We start from the raw sequence: 17,056 nt of genomic DNA on the forward strand, positions 1-17,056 counted from the left end.
ATTTTTGGTGTTTAATGAATTAAGCGTATAACCTTTATGACGTCATGAATACCATCGTTCGAGATTACCGCCACAATGCGCGTAGCGCGAAACCTAATGCGGTGTTCAAAAATCGGCTATTTTCCTTAAAACTGATGCATTATTTGAACACGCTCAACCTATTACATACACCACTTTACAAAACACAAACGGCAAGCCATCATGGGGAAAAATAGGACTGTTTGGATTAGTGGTTTAGTGCCCTTATAGAGGAACTTTGTTGTGTATTGGAACTTGCCTTATTTGCAAACACAAGGGGGTCTTAATCTTCCTAGTGAATGCAATTGCTTTGAAGTTTGAAAACACAGGAGATAAGACGATTATATTTAAAGACGCATAGTTGACAAAAATAGGCTAATCTTGTCAACATAATGGGGGAATTGGTTTTAACTGGGTTTTACAGATAAGAAAAAGGGGGCATTTTGTTAATTGGGGTTTCAAACTAATAGTGGATGCTCATTTGGGCACTTTGCGAACGTTTGGCAAGAAAATTCCGACCCTTTGAACAAAGGAAAAGAGCTCCTATTGTGACGTGACAAAGCAAGTCGTCCATGCGCGACAGAGATAAATAAATTTGCTCTAATTATTGTGACGAAACAATCGTAGCACCTGGTAACAATGGAAAAGCGAAAATTGGGCGAATTTTTGGTATAGACCAGGGCTACTCAAATGGCGGACCGCGGTCCATATCCGGACCTTTGAGGCGTTGGATGTGGACCTCGACGGTGTTTTGATTACGGCTACATACACACTATTATTTGTGTGTTAATTACTTGATCATTGCTATGTATCGACAGTTTTTAAACTGGGGCCCGCATAACGATTGTTAGGGGCTGCGAGAAGCCTAAATCTTTGCAAAATCTTATGTGAGGTCAGTTTTTTCAACTGTGAAGAAAAAATAGTCCGTTATTCCATTACACAATTAACAAAATGGCGATTGTTTGCGCACAATTATATCTGCGATGTAATAAACTGAATTGTGATTCATTACCGTACAAAGCAATCCTGCAAATCCAGATAAAAGTAATCTGAATGTCGTTGTGCCAAGGTACTCTCACAAGCAGTAAATTCGCGTTTATTGCCTAATTTAAGCTTTTGTTTTTCTGACATAAACATTCTGCTTGAACAAAAGTGTTCATCTTGCACCGCGATTCTACGCCAAAACAGGCTGTGTTGCATATACATTACTGACGGAAGTGTCCGGACCCTCGATAATCTTTACCCTTTCTATCTGGTTGACAAAACTGATTGAGTAGCCCTGGTATAGACGTTTGCTGTTTTTACCAGAAACCTACTTTTAAACCTTAAGAGGTGTGACAATTTGCAGTTTCATACCTGTTACGTAATAATAAATCGCCCTTGGGCAAAATCTTTTGCTGCGTGAAAGTTTTTTTTTTGCTTTTCCTGCGGGGGCGCAAAACGTGAAATGATACGTGAGAAGACAGATACAAAATTTCAAGGCTGGCGCAATAATTTTCGATTGAAATACCCAGAAAAGGTTTCGATGTGTCTTTTTCTGCGGGTAACGTTTTGGGATAGGCGTATGCTTTCATACCCAAAAATGTCGATTAGACCCAAAACGTGCAAATGACATCAGATCAATACCTACTGAATGCCTAAAAACACACTAAAAATTTCCCATTTACACACTAAAAGAAATCATTAGGTCATTATTGTGGGGAAACGTGAAAATACGTACGAACCGTTGTGAACTTTATGAATATTCGGTCTCGAATAACTGAAGCGAGTCAAATTATCGAGTAATTGCCCCTGTTTTGGGCGGCTTTGTGACTCACAAAAGAAACAAACAAAAGTCTTGGTGACGTCACAATATGACGCATCTAATTACGCGGGAAGCATTATGAGGAGATTCAATAAATACAAGACTGTTGTAATAATTGGGTACAAAGTCATAAGTAGATAAACTTGATACTATTTTTCTTTCAGTAAAAAGATATTTAAATCTTTTTTGTTATGGTACCTTGAGACAGAAATTAGTTCAATTAGTCGGTTTGCAATACAAACATAAACAGAGGCGATTAGAAAGGAGGAAATTGGAGCAGGATAAACAAACAGCCCAAAACGGGGGGAAACGGTGGCACCTGTCATTGCCAGTCACCGTGACACCTGCCACTACCAGTTACCGTGGCACATGCCACTGCCACTTGGCACAAACTTGGAGTAAACAAGAATTGAGCTTGGTGGTAAGCGGAGAGACAAAGCTCAAGCGGAATTCGGAATAAACAAGAATTAAGACAATGATCCCCCCGAGCGGTATAAGCCGATTATCGCGCTGCATTGATTGGCAATTCCAGAACTTGCGACAATTGGCTGCGACGAATTAATCTCAACTGTGGATTTAAGGCAAATTCGTGAAGCGCAGTTTGGCAAACATAACGGTTTAAGACAACTCATTGCGCAGGAGTTTCTGTAGCCATTCGCGCGTACGGTTTCGAAGTTTGTTTTTAGTTAGTATGTTTACAATAGGCAATACGCGGTAACTGGAATAAAAATGATTCCACAATCCCATACTATTTATTTATTCGTTCACTACTAGTACAAACTTTCCATATATGACAATCTTTATACTTTTCTAAAGCAGTACAAACTTGTTCTGTAGTAACCTGCTTTAAGCGCAGAATTGTTCAAATAAACATTATGCTGCACTTAAATGTGCTTGGAAAGTTAACACGTTTTTAAAAGTAAGCTACCTTTTGTGATTTTCATTGCTGCCATGCGTTTATACAGAAGTACACAACTACGTCGGTAATTAGGATACTCGAAAAAAAACATAAAAAATGAGCAGCAGTCTATCGACAACACAATATAATCCGATGCAAAACAATTTCGGTAATTTTGAATGCCACTATTCATGCGGTACCACATAACTGTTGCGTAACTCTAAATATCCGGTGATCGAATTTCCCAGAATTTTACCAAATGCAGCGGCCAACAGACCTAACACATGTGTCCACAAATCGGGTTTTCGAACGAGTAACGTGCAGCCAACCGTGTCACAGGGTTAAAGGTTGTTTAAGTATACTTAAATGTCTACTGGGAGTTGTTGTTTAACATTTAATAACGTTTACAACAGGTTTTAAATGGGCTTAGCTAAATGCTCAAGGGTTTTAAACGTTAATTGGAACATAAAAATTTCAAGTATAAGTAACTTTTCTCACATATAGAGTAGCAAATAATAAACATGGAAATTTCCTACAACCTACTAGCTGTTTCTATACAACAGGGTAGTCTGGTTTACCGTGTATTGTTTCGTATGCCAACTTACAATTCTGAAGGCACCTGCTTTGAAATTGACCAAAGTGCAACGATTTGGTTACATCGATGGGACCAACTTAACTTGCGTTAATGAAGTTTGCATTATATTACTTAAGAAATATTTTCATCCCAAAACGACAGAATACAAGCTAAACCGTAGTAAACCTTTCGGGCAAACAACTAAACTGTACTCTCTGTAAAATGTAACAACACTAAATGTAGACACCTAAATCTTCTCTCATTTTGTGCAAGCATATTTCACAACCTTAGCATTGACGCTGAAAACACCGTCTCGACATCGCTCTGCAGTCTCACGTTGTGGCCTAAACTCGTGTGTGGCGAAGTGAGAGAGGCGGGTAGGTACTTGGCAGTCACAACACAAACCCTGGGAAAAAATGCCTGACAGCGGATCGTTAACCCATCGACACCGACTCGACATGAAGAATTTCGCGACCAAACCGGCGTTGAAACCCCGCCGTTACTCACTCAGCTGGGTGGAGCGCAATTAACGCACTTGGGAGAAAGGTAGAAAGGCACGCGGAAATCTTTCCAATGCGGTGTAAGAAAAATGTAAAACGAGACAAGCGCAAAGCTAACAGGGCACAGCGATGCTGTAGAATTTAATTCGGCCATTCCGATGGAAAGTGACCGCATTTTTCGGTGGAAGAAATGATCGTAGAACAGACTTCAATTCGGAGGGAGGATCTTTTTGATAAAATCGCGACTCTCGAACGTGATGAAGGATAATTGTCGCCACTTTGCGCTGTCACGGTGGAAAGGAAAGAAAAGATAAAAGGAGCGGTGCGACACGTTACATGCATCACAACTCAAATTGGTCGAAGGGAAATGATTAGTGCATCCGTTTTTTTTTTTGCCGTTTATTTTCGCTCGACTTTTTCTGAAGATCAAATATAAAGTACAAAGCTTTTTGGGGGGTGTATACATTAACTGAGGTGAAAATTTTAAGCAAACTAAAATTGTAAACTTTAAAAAAGAATTGCCAAAGTTGGTTTCATTTAATAGGCAATTGTAACACTATGTCAAACTGTTTTAAAGGTTCATGCAAGGTTATTTTTAGCTGGGAACAAAATACACAATACATACGCGAAAAATTTTCACGCTTTCAGAGGTATTTCCTTGAAAAAGACGTCAATGTGTAAAAATACATTTAATAGGAGACCATATAGGATTTTCATTATGTCTGGAATCGATAATTTACCTACTTATGACACACAACGGCCACACATGCCCAAAAGCTCTAAAAAATTTGTAGTTAGAATGGAAAAAAATAGCTAAAGTGTTACTTTATTACCAATACTTTCGACACAATGCAGTTTCTATGATGCAATAAAGAACAGCAAAGTCTTGTGACATTTTAACGCCGATGGTAATGAGTTGGAGAAAACCTGATACTTAAATTGGGAGCAACATAATTGGCCCAGGACCGCGCTCTTTTGCAAGACTGTTTGCAGCGGGCTGAGGGGAAGGTGATGGGGGGCGGCCCGCCGTGTGGTCACAACACACGTGACATTTTAAGGCGTGCGAATTTTTTGCCGGTTTCGGTGCAATTAGGCAAAGACGGTTGTCGACCTGCGTTGTAAAGGGACAAATATTTTGTTTTTATTTTTCGATGCAAATGAGTTATGCATTTTTTTGTCAAGTAATGCTTGTACATTTTTATATATTTTTCTTTTATCTGTACTGTTTGAAGTATGTGACTGATAAATTCGCCAAATAATGAAGAGCAGTACGCGTTTACAGCCGTTATGTGAAGTCATCTTTGGCCAAAACCATTTTCAAATGTTACATAAAATACCGTAAGCAAAAAATATAGGAATAAAATCAACATTTAAATTTCAAAAACGAGTGTAATTCAATTCCGAAATTGATTAGTCGCACAAAAAGCCAAAGAGAAACACACACAGAGAATGTCATTGCCCTTGGCTAAGCGCCGGTGGTAAGTGTTTGCACAAACGGGTGATGAAATATATTGCGCAAAGAATTTAATTAAAAGTCTCGTTAATTAGGAAACGCCAATCACCAAGGGGTCGCCGCACACGCTGTCCCAAAATACACCTTAGTTAAATATTGTTAGCACGAAAGGTATATTGTCAGAATATATATTCAGGACACATATATGATTAAAATATATTTTTGTCTGTTTTAATCGCATGCACAACCCTGTAGGTTTAAGTGGTTATTATAACTAATTTTAAGTGGTGAATCGTTGCGTCAAAGATTTTAAAGTACATATTCTTAGGATTACATCAAAACGCTACTTTACAAAATGTAACGTTGTGACACTGGCTTACAATTTAAAACGTACATTCCTAATGCTAATAAACAGTCCAATATAGAAAGTAACGTTTTGCTGTTGATGGGGTCGGCATTTATAACGGGTTAAACCTCTTCGTTTAAGAGAAAAGACATTCTAAAATCTACACATGTTGAAGAAAACATATATTACGAGAGGCTCTCATTTGCGTTTAGCTGATATAACCACATATTTGCATTTTGTTTACACAACTTGACCAAAAAACAATGCAACTAAAGTAACTTCATCAAGAACATAACTGCCTTGTAGAGCTTGTATGTACTGTAAAACAACGTAATGTAGATGTTTCGACAATCTAAAACTGCAACCAAGCTTCTCTGTCTATAACTTTTACTAAACTTTACGCGCTATTATTACGCAACAAAGGTTTCCGAAACGCGATCGAAATTTTCTCAATCAACGCACCGAACTAACCTTCCAATTACAGCCAACTTTTTTCGCCGTCGTGCCACAATCACTGTTTGTTTGCCCAACAATCACAACTGTCTATGACGTAACAACCGCTCAAGAGGGCATGATTCAAGTGGGGGGAGAGGGGTGATTAATTAAGGCCGGGAGACGAAATTAATTGCGCTTGGCGTTTGTTGTTTTTATGATCAGTATCAAAGTTAGATCTATATCACACTTCACGATCAATGTTTGCATGAAATTCGCTGCTCGGGTTGTGTTTGTAAAATGACACCGACACCAATTAACGGCGGAGCTTTTCTTTCATCTTACTCTCAGGTGTTGCCTAATTTGCCTTTAGGCGGCACTGTTAAAGTAAGCGGAAGACAGAGGTTTCTTTTACTTTGAGAGAAAATCTCGATTTCCGATTTAAATTCGAGCTAATGAAAGACTGATTTTGTTGATAGTGTTGGAATAGTTAACGAAAATCTGAAAACATTGTCTAGTTTTGGAATCGGTTGACTGTTGGTTGAACAACTGCATTTACTTAAGTTAAAATTTAATTTTTATTCCGCAAATCAAAATTTAATTTTTAAAACTTTTGAAAACAACAAAATTTAGGCTGCAGTCTAAATTCACATCCAAGATATTTTTTATAGCAAAACAAAGTTTTTAACAAAACAATAGAAATGCAATTTTGCAAAAAAAATGATTAACCAATCTTTCACAAATTAATTCAAGTCCAAGTGCTTGCCACTTGATGTCACTAAAGAGTTAAACAATGTAAGTACAGTTAAAGGGATTACGTCATAGAGAATAAATCAGTATTCTCGAATATGGCAGATAAGGGTTTGTTTTCTATGCACAAAAAGACCTGCTTTTCCAACAACAGATTTTAAGTGCCGAAGCACACAGTTTTACATTGTACAAAGTTAGCGTAAAAAGATAAAAAATGCCATTTAATTAGACATTGGCGGCAAAGGAACAAAACTAGACTGTTGTTTTTTGGCTTTTTGTACGATGTTTATATGTTACCTGTCTGCTAGCTTAGGAAAGCCAAAGCATAACAATACCACAAATGCGCGTAACACCTTCACAGTCATAATTCAAATGGAAGTACAGTTCTTTTTGTACTTTACATTAGTTATACTAAGACGACATGCACGCGACTCTAACAGTGTTTAAACCACATAATTTGAGTTTTAACCTAAAGGATATTAACATTTTTTTCAAAAAGACATATCAAATAGAAATAACAAATCATTTTTTGATGGATTAGGTAAGGTAAAGATTGAAAAGCGCTGGGTTCTATGTAGACCCGTATATGTTGATATTTCCGACTATACGTTACGCATAAAGCAAGTTGCTGGAACAATTACTACATTCCAGAACATAACAATCGAACAATGCAAACGTTCGAATTCGTTCCCACCAAGCCAATATGTAGTTGTTTCACAACAGTCAAACTCAGCAGTTATTGCATTGTGACCGAATAATGGTTCGCGCGAATATCGTGGGAACACCCATCAAAACCGCGTTTTCGGGCCAATTAACGCGCAGGCATTTGCCGCGGTTGGGCCGCAAACGCGGGAGCTAATTTAATTTCAGTGCCAACGGAGAAAACGCTGCCTCCCGCGGGACGCGTTCGAATTTCTTTGTTATATTTCCATTTTGCGTGCACCTTATCGCGTATTAGGCTTATGACAGGCACAGTCCACAGGGAAATGTCATTAAAATTACCAATAACGAATCGCTTGGCCTTGCTGTTTGCGAGAAAAGGAAACGTCTGCTGGCAAATAATGAAATAAGCCTTCCAGCAAGCGACTGAGATTTTCCTAATTTCGGGACTGCTTGTCGTTCATTTAAATCCCTTATTTTGCTAATATTGGAAGTTGTTGATGTTAATGGACTACTTGTGCCATTTGCAGTACGGAATTGGCAACTTACAAAAACAATTTTATCAAAATAATTAAATTATTGAAATTTACCTAATTTATATTGAAACGCATTTTTTTACTTCATGGTCTTGTTGCAAACAATTTCTGCACTTGATTTAGCAATTTATACCAAAAAGTTACACTAAATCCTTAAATACCATCATATTTTTATCTCTCGCCAACATTTGGCACTCAAAAGTCGTTTCCACATGGTTAGAGCGACTCTGGCTGTGTTTCTGCAAATCCACAATGACGTAACAATGGAAACTATTAGCTAACAATACGCGAACAGGAACAAAAACTTCGAAAGAAAACATAGACCTTCTACAAAGAACAGGAAATAAAACCCAGAAACAGATTCGACTGACTAAAGATACGGTTTGATTCAAATCAAAACACAAGTAATGTGGGTTATTATGAGACAGGTTGAGGCATGCTAGGCCTGAAAAACAACACTTGGAAATTACATAGTGTGAAAAGAGGCCAGGGACCTTGTCAAATCAGGTTGTGTTTGTTGTGATTAAGCGAGAGAGCTGGCCATTGCTAGGAAGTACAAACTAGCACAACGGAAGTTACTAATCTCATATTTTTTCTCTCTTTTCGCTTTGCACGCCCCGTTTTGAAGACTGAAATAACACAACGGTTGACTCTGGTCAACACCAATCATATAGAATCTAACGCAGTTTTAACAATATATGTCTATTGAAGATTGTACTTAACACTTGTAAATTTTAAGAAATACGTATACTGTTGTTTTTGAGTACTTAATGTTTATGCACTTTACAATTGGTAACCTTTTGGTCCTTAATGGAACAAAAAGTTTAGGGATTTTTTTTTACAAATTTCATAAAACTTTGCCAAATGTGATTCTGGTACTCCTTTTCCTTGTTTGATTGCTCTAATTAAATCACTAGCGTACTTACTTCATGTTTTTGCACAAACAAACATTTCGTTAAAAGAAACATGATGCACAACACCTTTTGCAATTTAGACAAATTTAATAATATATTCCAAATCAAAGTAAACAGAGAACATAAGTTCGTCCTAACCTTTCTACCATAAAAAATTAATGGCAAAAATAAATCAGAACATAAACTTTCGTTCTTGGGTACACACTAATTTACTATCTTGACTTTAACGTAAAACTTAACTAATTCTACAGACTTGGCTATTCCAAAACCTTTGTCGCCTAATTTCCACTGACAGTAAGTACTTTGTTATAAATTGCTCATAAATTCTAAGTCACACAACAAGGGAAAAAAACTGCGACAACATTTTCTCTGAGCTGCAAAGTTGCTTCTGCAAAAGCGGTGTGAAACGTTTAACCAACGTCAGTAATTTTTGAAAGGCGGCCAATACTGAGTGCGAATTGTGGAAGACTTGTAATCTTTCGCATAAGAAAGCTTTGCGATGGGCGGAAACAATTGCACTTGCCCTGTCTTGTCGAACCCAGGCTTCGCTTTCTCTCACACATCGACTTGTGAATGGCCCGGCGCCGTTAAAGAACCGAAGGGGGGTCAAGGTAGTCAAATTACCCCAACATATGGTACCCAACCAATTAGTTAAAAAATTTAATTTAAGAGTAAAATTTAATTAAACACTCAGATTTTGTTTTTTAATAATATACAGTTCAACGACTGCTTACTAAAAATGATATGATTTTAAAATAAGTGACGTCTTAAGTTTACAATTGTTTCATAAGGTATGTATTATTCTTTAGCCAACTTTTCATTTTATCCCAACATATAGTGTCCAACCATTAACTTTGAAGTAAAATTTGAATAAAAACAGCTATATTTTTGAAAACTAAAACGGTTTACAGTCTGATTACTATAATATGCAATAATTTCTAAACAAGTCACATTCAAAGGTAAAATTGCGTCGGGCATACGTTTCAATATTTTGTCTATATTTTATCTCCATATCCCACTTTGTTTTAAAATTGGAATGTGACCGCTACAGTATATATTCAAAGGTTTCACAAACTGTGGTTCTCTTCTGAATATACTTTTCAACACATATGCAACAAACAATAGTGCATTTAAACCTGATCCTCACAACAAAACAAATCCTAAAAACCGCAAAGAAGCATCAAACCTACATTCTACACCTCCATCATATAAAATTATTACACCAACCCTTGCAGCCAGCATCGAACATTGCCAGGTTGTGGAGCAGGCTGCATGGGAAAAGGAATATCACTGTGGTGATTTTGAAGGCAATTAAGTCTCTGTTGAAATTGCGGTCACAAATGTCGGTGGTAGCATTCAATGGTGGGAGTAACATTGCATATGCGCAGCTCATTGCAATGTATTGCCGCTGATTGGACAACCAATCGTACAAAATACCGCCGGATTACGCATGGACTCTGTTCACATGGTTGAGTCTTTTTTCGAATTAACTTAAACGCAATGTTTACACTAAAAAACTTGAATTTACAAAATATATAGAATTTTTCAGAATCATTAAAATTAGCCCATACCAATATAAAGTAGACAACTGCTTTCAAGATCAATCACTAATGGGCGACTTTTGTTTCTACAAGTAACAAGCGAAAAATGTAATCATTTATTTTTGAAAACAGTTAGTTTAGACTTTTTTCTACTTCTATCATTGGTTCTCATTCCACACACAACTTTAACGCCCATTTCCAAAACAATCATGCTGTTAAAACGCCTATCTTAGCACAATACCATGTCTTCTAATTGAGCAAATCCCCTAAAATCGAATTTGCCTGTTCTGTACCTGATCGCCACTCATGGCTACATCCGCTTCCATGACTACCGGAGGTTCGTCAGTGCCAGTGACGTCCTGTTTCGGTGCTTGTATCTTCTCTAGAAAGCAAAGTATGCTTTTTCCTGTCGAGGATTTCTGGAAGCAAAACTTTAAAATTTAGCAAACGCGGCATTCGATTTCAACAAATACGTTTGTGACATCACATAGAGACGAATTAGTTCAAAGAAATATGACACAAAATGGAAATACCTGCAATACGATTCCAGCACCTTTTCCTTCCGATATTAAACGTTCTCGTTCATTCATTGTGACATCATGCTCTGACGTCACGTGTTTCTGGAATGACGTCATGCTGTCGAAAGTCAGGCGGCATGGAAAGCACATAAGTATCTGGGATTCACTGAAAAAGACGAAAGGCTATTAGAACCCTGTTTTTGTTTGCAAATTTTTAGCCGATTTAAATTACCTTCGCTGTTCGGTAGAAGTTGCATCGTTTTCTGCAGCATTTATCTGCATCAGTCGATCGAACTCGGAATCGCAAGACTTCAGATTTTCATCTCCCTCGCTAAAAGTCAGAACTCGAAAACTTTTCGCGATCTTCTCAAAAGAATTTCCACCTAAAAATGGTGCAATAAAGTTACAGCACAAAACTTACGGAGTCACTGATTTTAAACTGAAAAAGCAATTTTAGACATTTGACTTTTTTTGATAAAAACCAACCGAGTTAAACTACAGTAGAAAATACTTTTAACTAACTGTCTGCTCAAATCAAACGCAAACCCGACTTACTTTCACTTCCGGTCACTGTTTCCGTTTTCCCACGGTCTTTCTCCCACTGACTCCACCAAGTGGTTGCAGAATTATTAAAAAACGTAAGAAACCTGGGAATTTTCGGTATTGATTCACAACTAATATTGTTGTTGTTTGCATTCGCGTTAATAGATGACGTAATTGTGACGTCACAGGCATCGTACGCTGCGTCATGAAGGTCAGAAAGCTTTGAGATAAGGTCAGAATCGGTGACGTTGTTCGAAATCAACAGCGCGGAACCGTTGGCTCGGTACATGATTTGACCTTGGAATGACCTTGCCCCAGACGGTGGGTCGGGAGAGGATGATTGCGTCACAGTGCTTGAGTTTGTGACATCAGTAAGCTCTGTCTGATCCACGCATGGAAGTGATCCGTGAGTATGCGTAGGTGACGTCATTGTTTATCTTTCACAGACTTGGGGTGTTTTAAGAAACATCTGAAATTCAAATAAAATGGGTAAAATTTCACATCAGTAAGCGATAAAACGTCTGGGAAAATACATTTGCTGATCAATATCTTATTCCACCAGTGCATAGGAAGCGCGGATTATAAGTCAACAACACATTACACGGCGGTTCGCCCCTTTTTAAATCATCCTTGCAGAAGACAAGTCTGGTGTCAAAAGTTTAACAACCCAAGGTCATATTGTTTACCAAGTTAAGAGAAAGACATTTAGAAAAAGGTTTGTTAAATAAGCTCCTCGTGTCTTCGTTTAACGTATGTTCTTTAAATCCACTTGAGATAAGAACATTTGGCAATGTTTACTACACTTTTGTAACCTTCAGTAGAACATAGTTACGCATGTTCTACTGTTTAATCTGCACTATAAAACTCACTCACGTGCCAAAATTGCAGCTCAGTTATCCTGACTCATTGTTGGCGCATAAACAGTAACTATAGGCACTGAACAGTGAACTCATGTTGACAAACAAACTCAGAGCTGCCGCTTTTGATATCTGTTAAAGAAAGCTTTAATACTGATTAATTAATACAACTTTTACAACAATACTTACTAAAAGTTACTACTGAATACTAACCTAAGCACACAACGCAACATTCAGTACATAAACAAACTACAGCAACGTTTTTTACGCTAAGTTGAAGTCACAGAACAATTGGAAGAAACCAAACAATACAGTTAAGACATGTATTTGAATTAAACTAATCATGTAACAGTAAATCCCTGAAGCAAGTACATAACACAGCTTTAACAGTTACTATATCCGCCTATTCTGTTTCACAACTTAGTTTTTTTTATTAAAAAAGAACTGATTTGGCAGAATAAAACTGCAAATTTTTTATAGGTGCTGTTAGCTTTAAGTCAAGCCCTACGAGGCCTATACTGTACAGAACAAATGAATGGTCGCACCACGCCTTTGAACAAACGAGGCGCCTATCAGAAAATCACGAAATTAAACAATTAATTTGTGTCAAGCTCTGCTAGCGGAGAGCAAGACAAAAAGCGAAATCCCTTTTTACGGCGCGCACAATTCAAACACACACAACCTGTGATTGTTGATTGTTACGTCAGAATCAACATTGTTACGTGAATGCTGGCAATCCCAACATATAGTTGAGAATGGGGCTAATGACTGTTAGCCTTTGGTGGTCTTTGCTTGGAATAATTACTCTGCGCTAGGAGAATAATTAAAGTCGTAAACGTTAAACAAACAAGCCAGGCGCGGGCTTTCAGCCAGTATGAGTCGTTAAAGCCCGTTCGTAGAAATTTCGGCTACAAATTGGAAATCCTTTGTGGAGTGATTCGCTTGTTTTTTTGACCAACGGAATTGCTTTGTTTGGAATTCAATTGTTACGGCGTAATTGGAAAGGGTCTGACAATTTTGCATCGCTATTTTACAAGCATTAGTTCAAAGTCAGACAGTTTGGGAAAAAAACTTCGCACAAAAGGGTTATAGCCTAACTGAGAATTGTAACACTAAGCTATTACCGTCTTTAGCAAAATTTAACAATTTTTTAACAACAAAAACACATAAATTACATTGTTTAAAATGGCGGATATACAAATTAAATATACATGTACTACCCAAGCCATGTTCTCTTAAACACCTTTCCATTGATTTTCCATTGAATGTCCGACACAGTTCAGCTAATAATTCATCAGTACAAGGCAATAAACTCGAAACATCGATCCATTTTGCCGTAAATGATCTGTAAACAACGCATTGCAGATGGAATCCCAATGCGTTGTAACGAGGTTGAGTTTATCACCAGAAAGGTTAAAGGTATTTTGGATGATTAAAAAATAATTTCACCCCCTCTCCTTTCCGGATGTTCTTTTAAATGCCAATTCCGTTTTTATTAATGCCAAAAATGTTGATTGATTTTTATAATGCGGTAGATACTAAATGATGCTGATAGTACAAATTATGTTGCACCTTTTTGTGTTGTTGTTGTTGTTATTGTTTGTCGACTGTAAGAGCCTGTTTATTACTTCTGTACATTTTACAAAGTTTAAACCACGTTTTATTGCCCAAAAAACAGAAACTGGCCAGCGTTGGGCACAAAAAACAAGTGCATAAACAATATTCTACTCCTTTAAGAAAGGGTCCCGTCAGAAAATTAAAAAAAAACGTAAATGTATTTTGTTTTACTACTGTATGGTATACGATTTACTTAAATCGTTTAAGGCAACGCAATTTAACATTTTCCGAAGGCAAACAGTTTCAACACCGCCAACTAATCAATCTTTAGGACGACATTTGCGATAGAAAACAGACAAAAGCCTTATTGCTTGAAACGTTTAATCACAAAGATCGTAAAAATACGTCCGCACCAACGGTTGTGAAAATAACGCACCCCATGGAGGCTTTTAAAATCAGACAAGCGACTGTGGAAAGCAGGGTCATTAAAAAAGCAATTACTCTTGACGAAAGGGATTTGACTTTACGTTGGAGAAGTCAATTTACTGACACTCAATATTTACCTAATTTAATGCCAGTCCAAAATTAACAGCAAACATAAAAATGGTGAAAAACGAATTTGGAAAGTTCAAACGACTGTAGAGGGGAGGAGTAATTAAAAGCTGACAGTTAATTGGAAAAGAATGTTAATTAACCAGCTAAAAGTGTGCTGAAATCGAATTACAGAAAGTACTGTAATGTAAAAAATCAATCACAATTACAAAGTCCCTGTACGCTGGAAATCAAACTAAATGCCAAGCTGCTGGAATAAAAGAAATAATATAAAATGTTCAAGTCAATTTGAGGGCTCTAAACAAACATGTAGATAAAATTTATTTTCAAGTTAAAAAGTGCATTTCCGAAACTAAGTCAATATAGGGGATTTTTTAGATAAGGTCAAACCATTTTTTATGTTTAAAATGTGTAATTTGCTGTCAAAAAAATGATCGGTGAAAATTAGGTGGTAACGTAATGCTATTATGACGTCACACACAAATTCTTGTTACGTGTAAAATTGGCGTCAAAAATATTAAAAGAGTGGGTGGGTATAATGAATGTTACTTTTGAGACTCATTAGGTCTTTAAAGTTTACGAAGCGCAAAGACATTCGCGATCTTTCAACATCAGCGGAAATTCACGTAACGCATCGCTGCCCCCCGACGCTTAATTGGCGCATCCCGTCACGGTTAGACGACTCCGTATGACAGAGTTGTCGGCAGAAGGCAAAATAAACCCAATGGGAATTTCAAGCCTTTCAAGTCGAAACACAGCACTAATTTTCTTTCCTGGCTGTTTCTTTGCCACACAGGCTACTCGCATATGCGACATTTTGGTTTTAAAGGCAACTAATTGGCCGCTTTTAGAACATGCTTTATGTTGCACGTAATTGTGTTTGACGTCACAATGATAAAAACAGAGTTTATAAATTCGCTGTTTAAACTCTCTACGTCTTTTGACACATTTTCAAATTGCACCTTAGGGTATCCGTATGTACCTTTTCTTAACTAAACGCCAGCTTTTGCAACACGTTTGTAGTTTCGAAAAAACAAAGGACATTTTGACATGTATTGTAAGCATGCGAATGTTTTCTTCCGTTTTGCTACACTTACATAATAAATTCTCCAGAAGTACGAATTACCAAATCACACAAATACACAAAACATGCTTATTCAAGTACGAAATTTGATTGTTCGCTTATAATAGCATAAATTTTGTTATTTACACTATTATTTTGTACTAGAGCAAAATGACTTTGAATTCAATTTTGAATCGTTTCTTCACATGCTTAATCAGACGAGCGCTGCTTTTGTCACGCCATAGTTTGTAGACCGTAGAAATTGCAGACTCTTTGTCTGTGCAATTGTGACATCACAATGGCATACTTAAGGTTTATTTTTAAATTTGCTGCATTTTTCCGTTCAATATCTTAATACCTTGATAAAATGTGTATTAGAATTGACTTTTATGATAAATAAGCCTAAACTAATTTAACAAACTTTATGACGTCACAGTGGCTACACCTGACTTTAAAACGTTTTCTTTTCCGGGTTGAGCTCACGAATTTCGCAGTGACCTATGTTTGACCTCAATTACGCTATTAGGTGCTTGAAGTAATCGTTACTGCCTTGCTTGCTACAGAATAAAGAGAACCCAAAATTGCCTGCTCCAATTTTGCTAGACCGCTCCTCTAACCCCCAAAATTGAAGTAAATAAACAAAAATCATCCCAACTACAGAGAGCACACGTGATGTACATTAATTAGAAATGAATTATTCATCGAAAATGAAACATACGCACTTAATTATTAATTACACGAGCCTGTATGATGTGCACATTAAAACTGTCTTAAACTATAAATCATAAAACTAAAATATCCACTGTCGCTTAAAACAAACTAATTGGAGGCGACTGGACGAAATTCAGCAGCATGATGCTCTAAAACGCCACGCTGAGCTAATTTCAGCAAGACGGGCGAAATATTTCTCTCTAGAACACAGCGATCGTCGCACAAGACAGGGAAAAAAGTCTGCTTATTATCGCCAGTCATTAATTTCGCCCAGGCCCAACAATTCGGCAGCCAACCGTAGGGGCATTAAGACGCCTAGATCCGGGGCGGCGAGGGAGCTTAAAAGAGAGAGAGCTCTTCTCTAACGAGAGAGACAGGGGAGCTTAAGCGGAGATAGAAATGAATCGGAACGGTGAAAAAACTGAAGGTTCTGTCGTTAGAGTGAAGTCGTTTAAATCATGTTTTTTGCGTCTTGGGAAATACAATCGAAGTCACGTTGACTTTAAATTGAACCAATAAAACATTAGGTTTCCATATACGATACGAATAAAGCGGGTTGCTCAAACAAGCTTTGTGCAGTCAACCATAAAAGTCGCTTGCAAGATATTTTTATTTATTTTTAAAGCTTGCAAAAAAAATTAACGGGTGATCGGACGAAGCTCGTTCGCGAACCCAACTCAATCGCGCTGGGAACCAAAGGTGTTTTTGACATCGGCTCATTGCAATCGCATCAGCATAAAGTCACTTGCCATGAAAATCAATATCACCGGGTCTGTTCGCGCCTTTTGCCCGACTAATGACTGCCAGCAGTCAGCGGATTTTAATTTTG

At 37.4% G+C, this 17,056-nt stretch overlaps 1 protein-coding gene across 3 annotated transcripts in view; it reads right to left on the reverse strand.

Annotated features, from left to right (window-relative positions):
- Window positions 1–17,056, reverse strand: part of LOC145215056 (zinc finger homeobox protein 4-like) — a 60,086-nt gene that overhangs the window by 27,798 nt on the left and 15,232 nt on the right. For 2 of the 3 annotated variants that reach the window (XM_080083719.1, XM_080083703.1), the window contains exons 1-5: window positions 12,361–12,476; window positions 11,500–11,956; window positions 11,177–11,327; window positions 10,960–11,110; window positions 10,720–10,845 (exon numbers count right to left, since the gene is read on the reverse strand). In XM_080083719.1, coding sequence (XP_079939845.1) covers window positions 10,720–10,845; window positions 10,960–11,110; window positions 11,177–11,327; window positions 11,500–11,917 — 846 coding nt within the window. In that variant the 5' untranslated portion in view covers window positions 11,918–11,956; window positions 12,361–12,476. Of the gene's footprint in view, window positions 1–10,719; window positions 10,846–10,959; window positions 11,111–11,176; window positions 11,328–11,499; window positions 11,957–12,360; window positions 12,477–17,056 lie in introns of those variants that run through there. The other variant, XM_080083710.1, reaches the window with a different exon arrangement.

The sequence above is a fragment of the Phallusia mammillata genome, chromosome 1, assembly GCF_965637545.1.
Source record: "Phallusia mammillata chromosome 1, kaPhaMamm4.hap1.1, whole genome shotgun sequence".
Lineage (NCBI taxonomy): Eukaryota > Metazoa > Chordata > Ascidiacea > Phlebobranchia > Ascidiidae > Phallusia > Phallusia mammillata.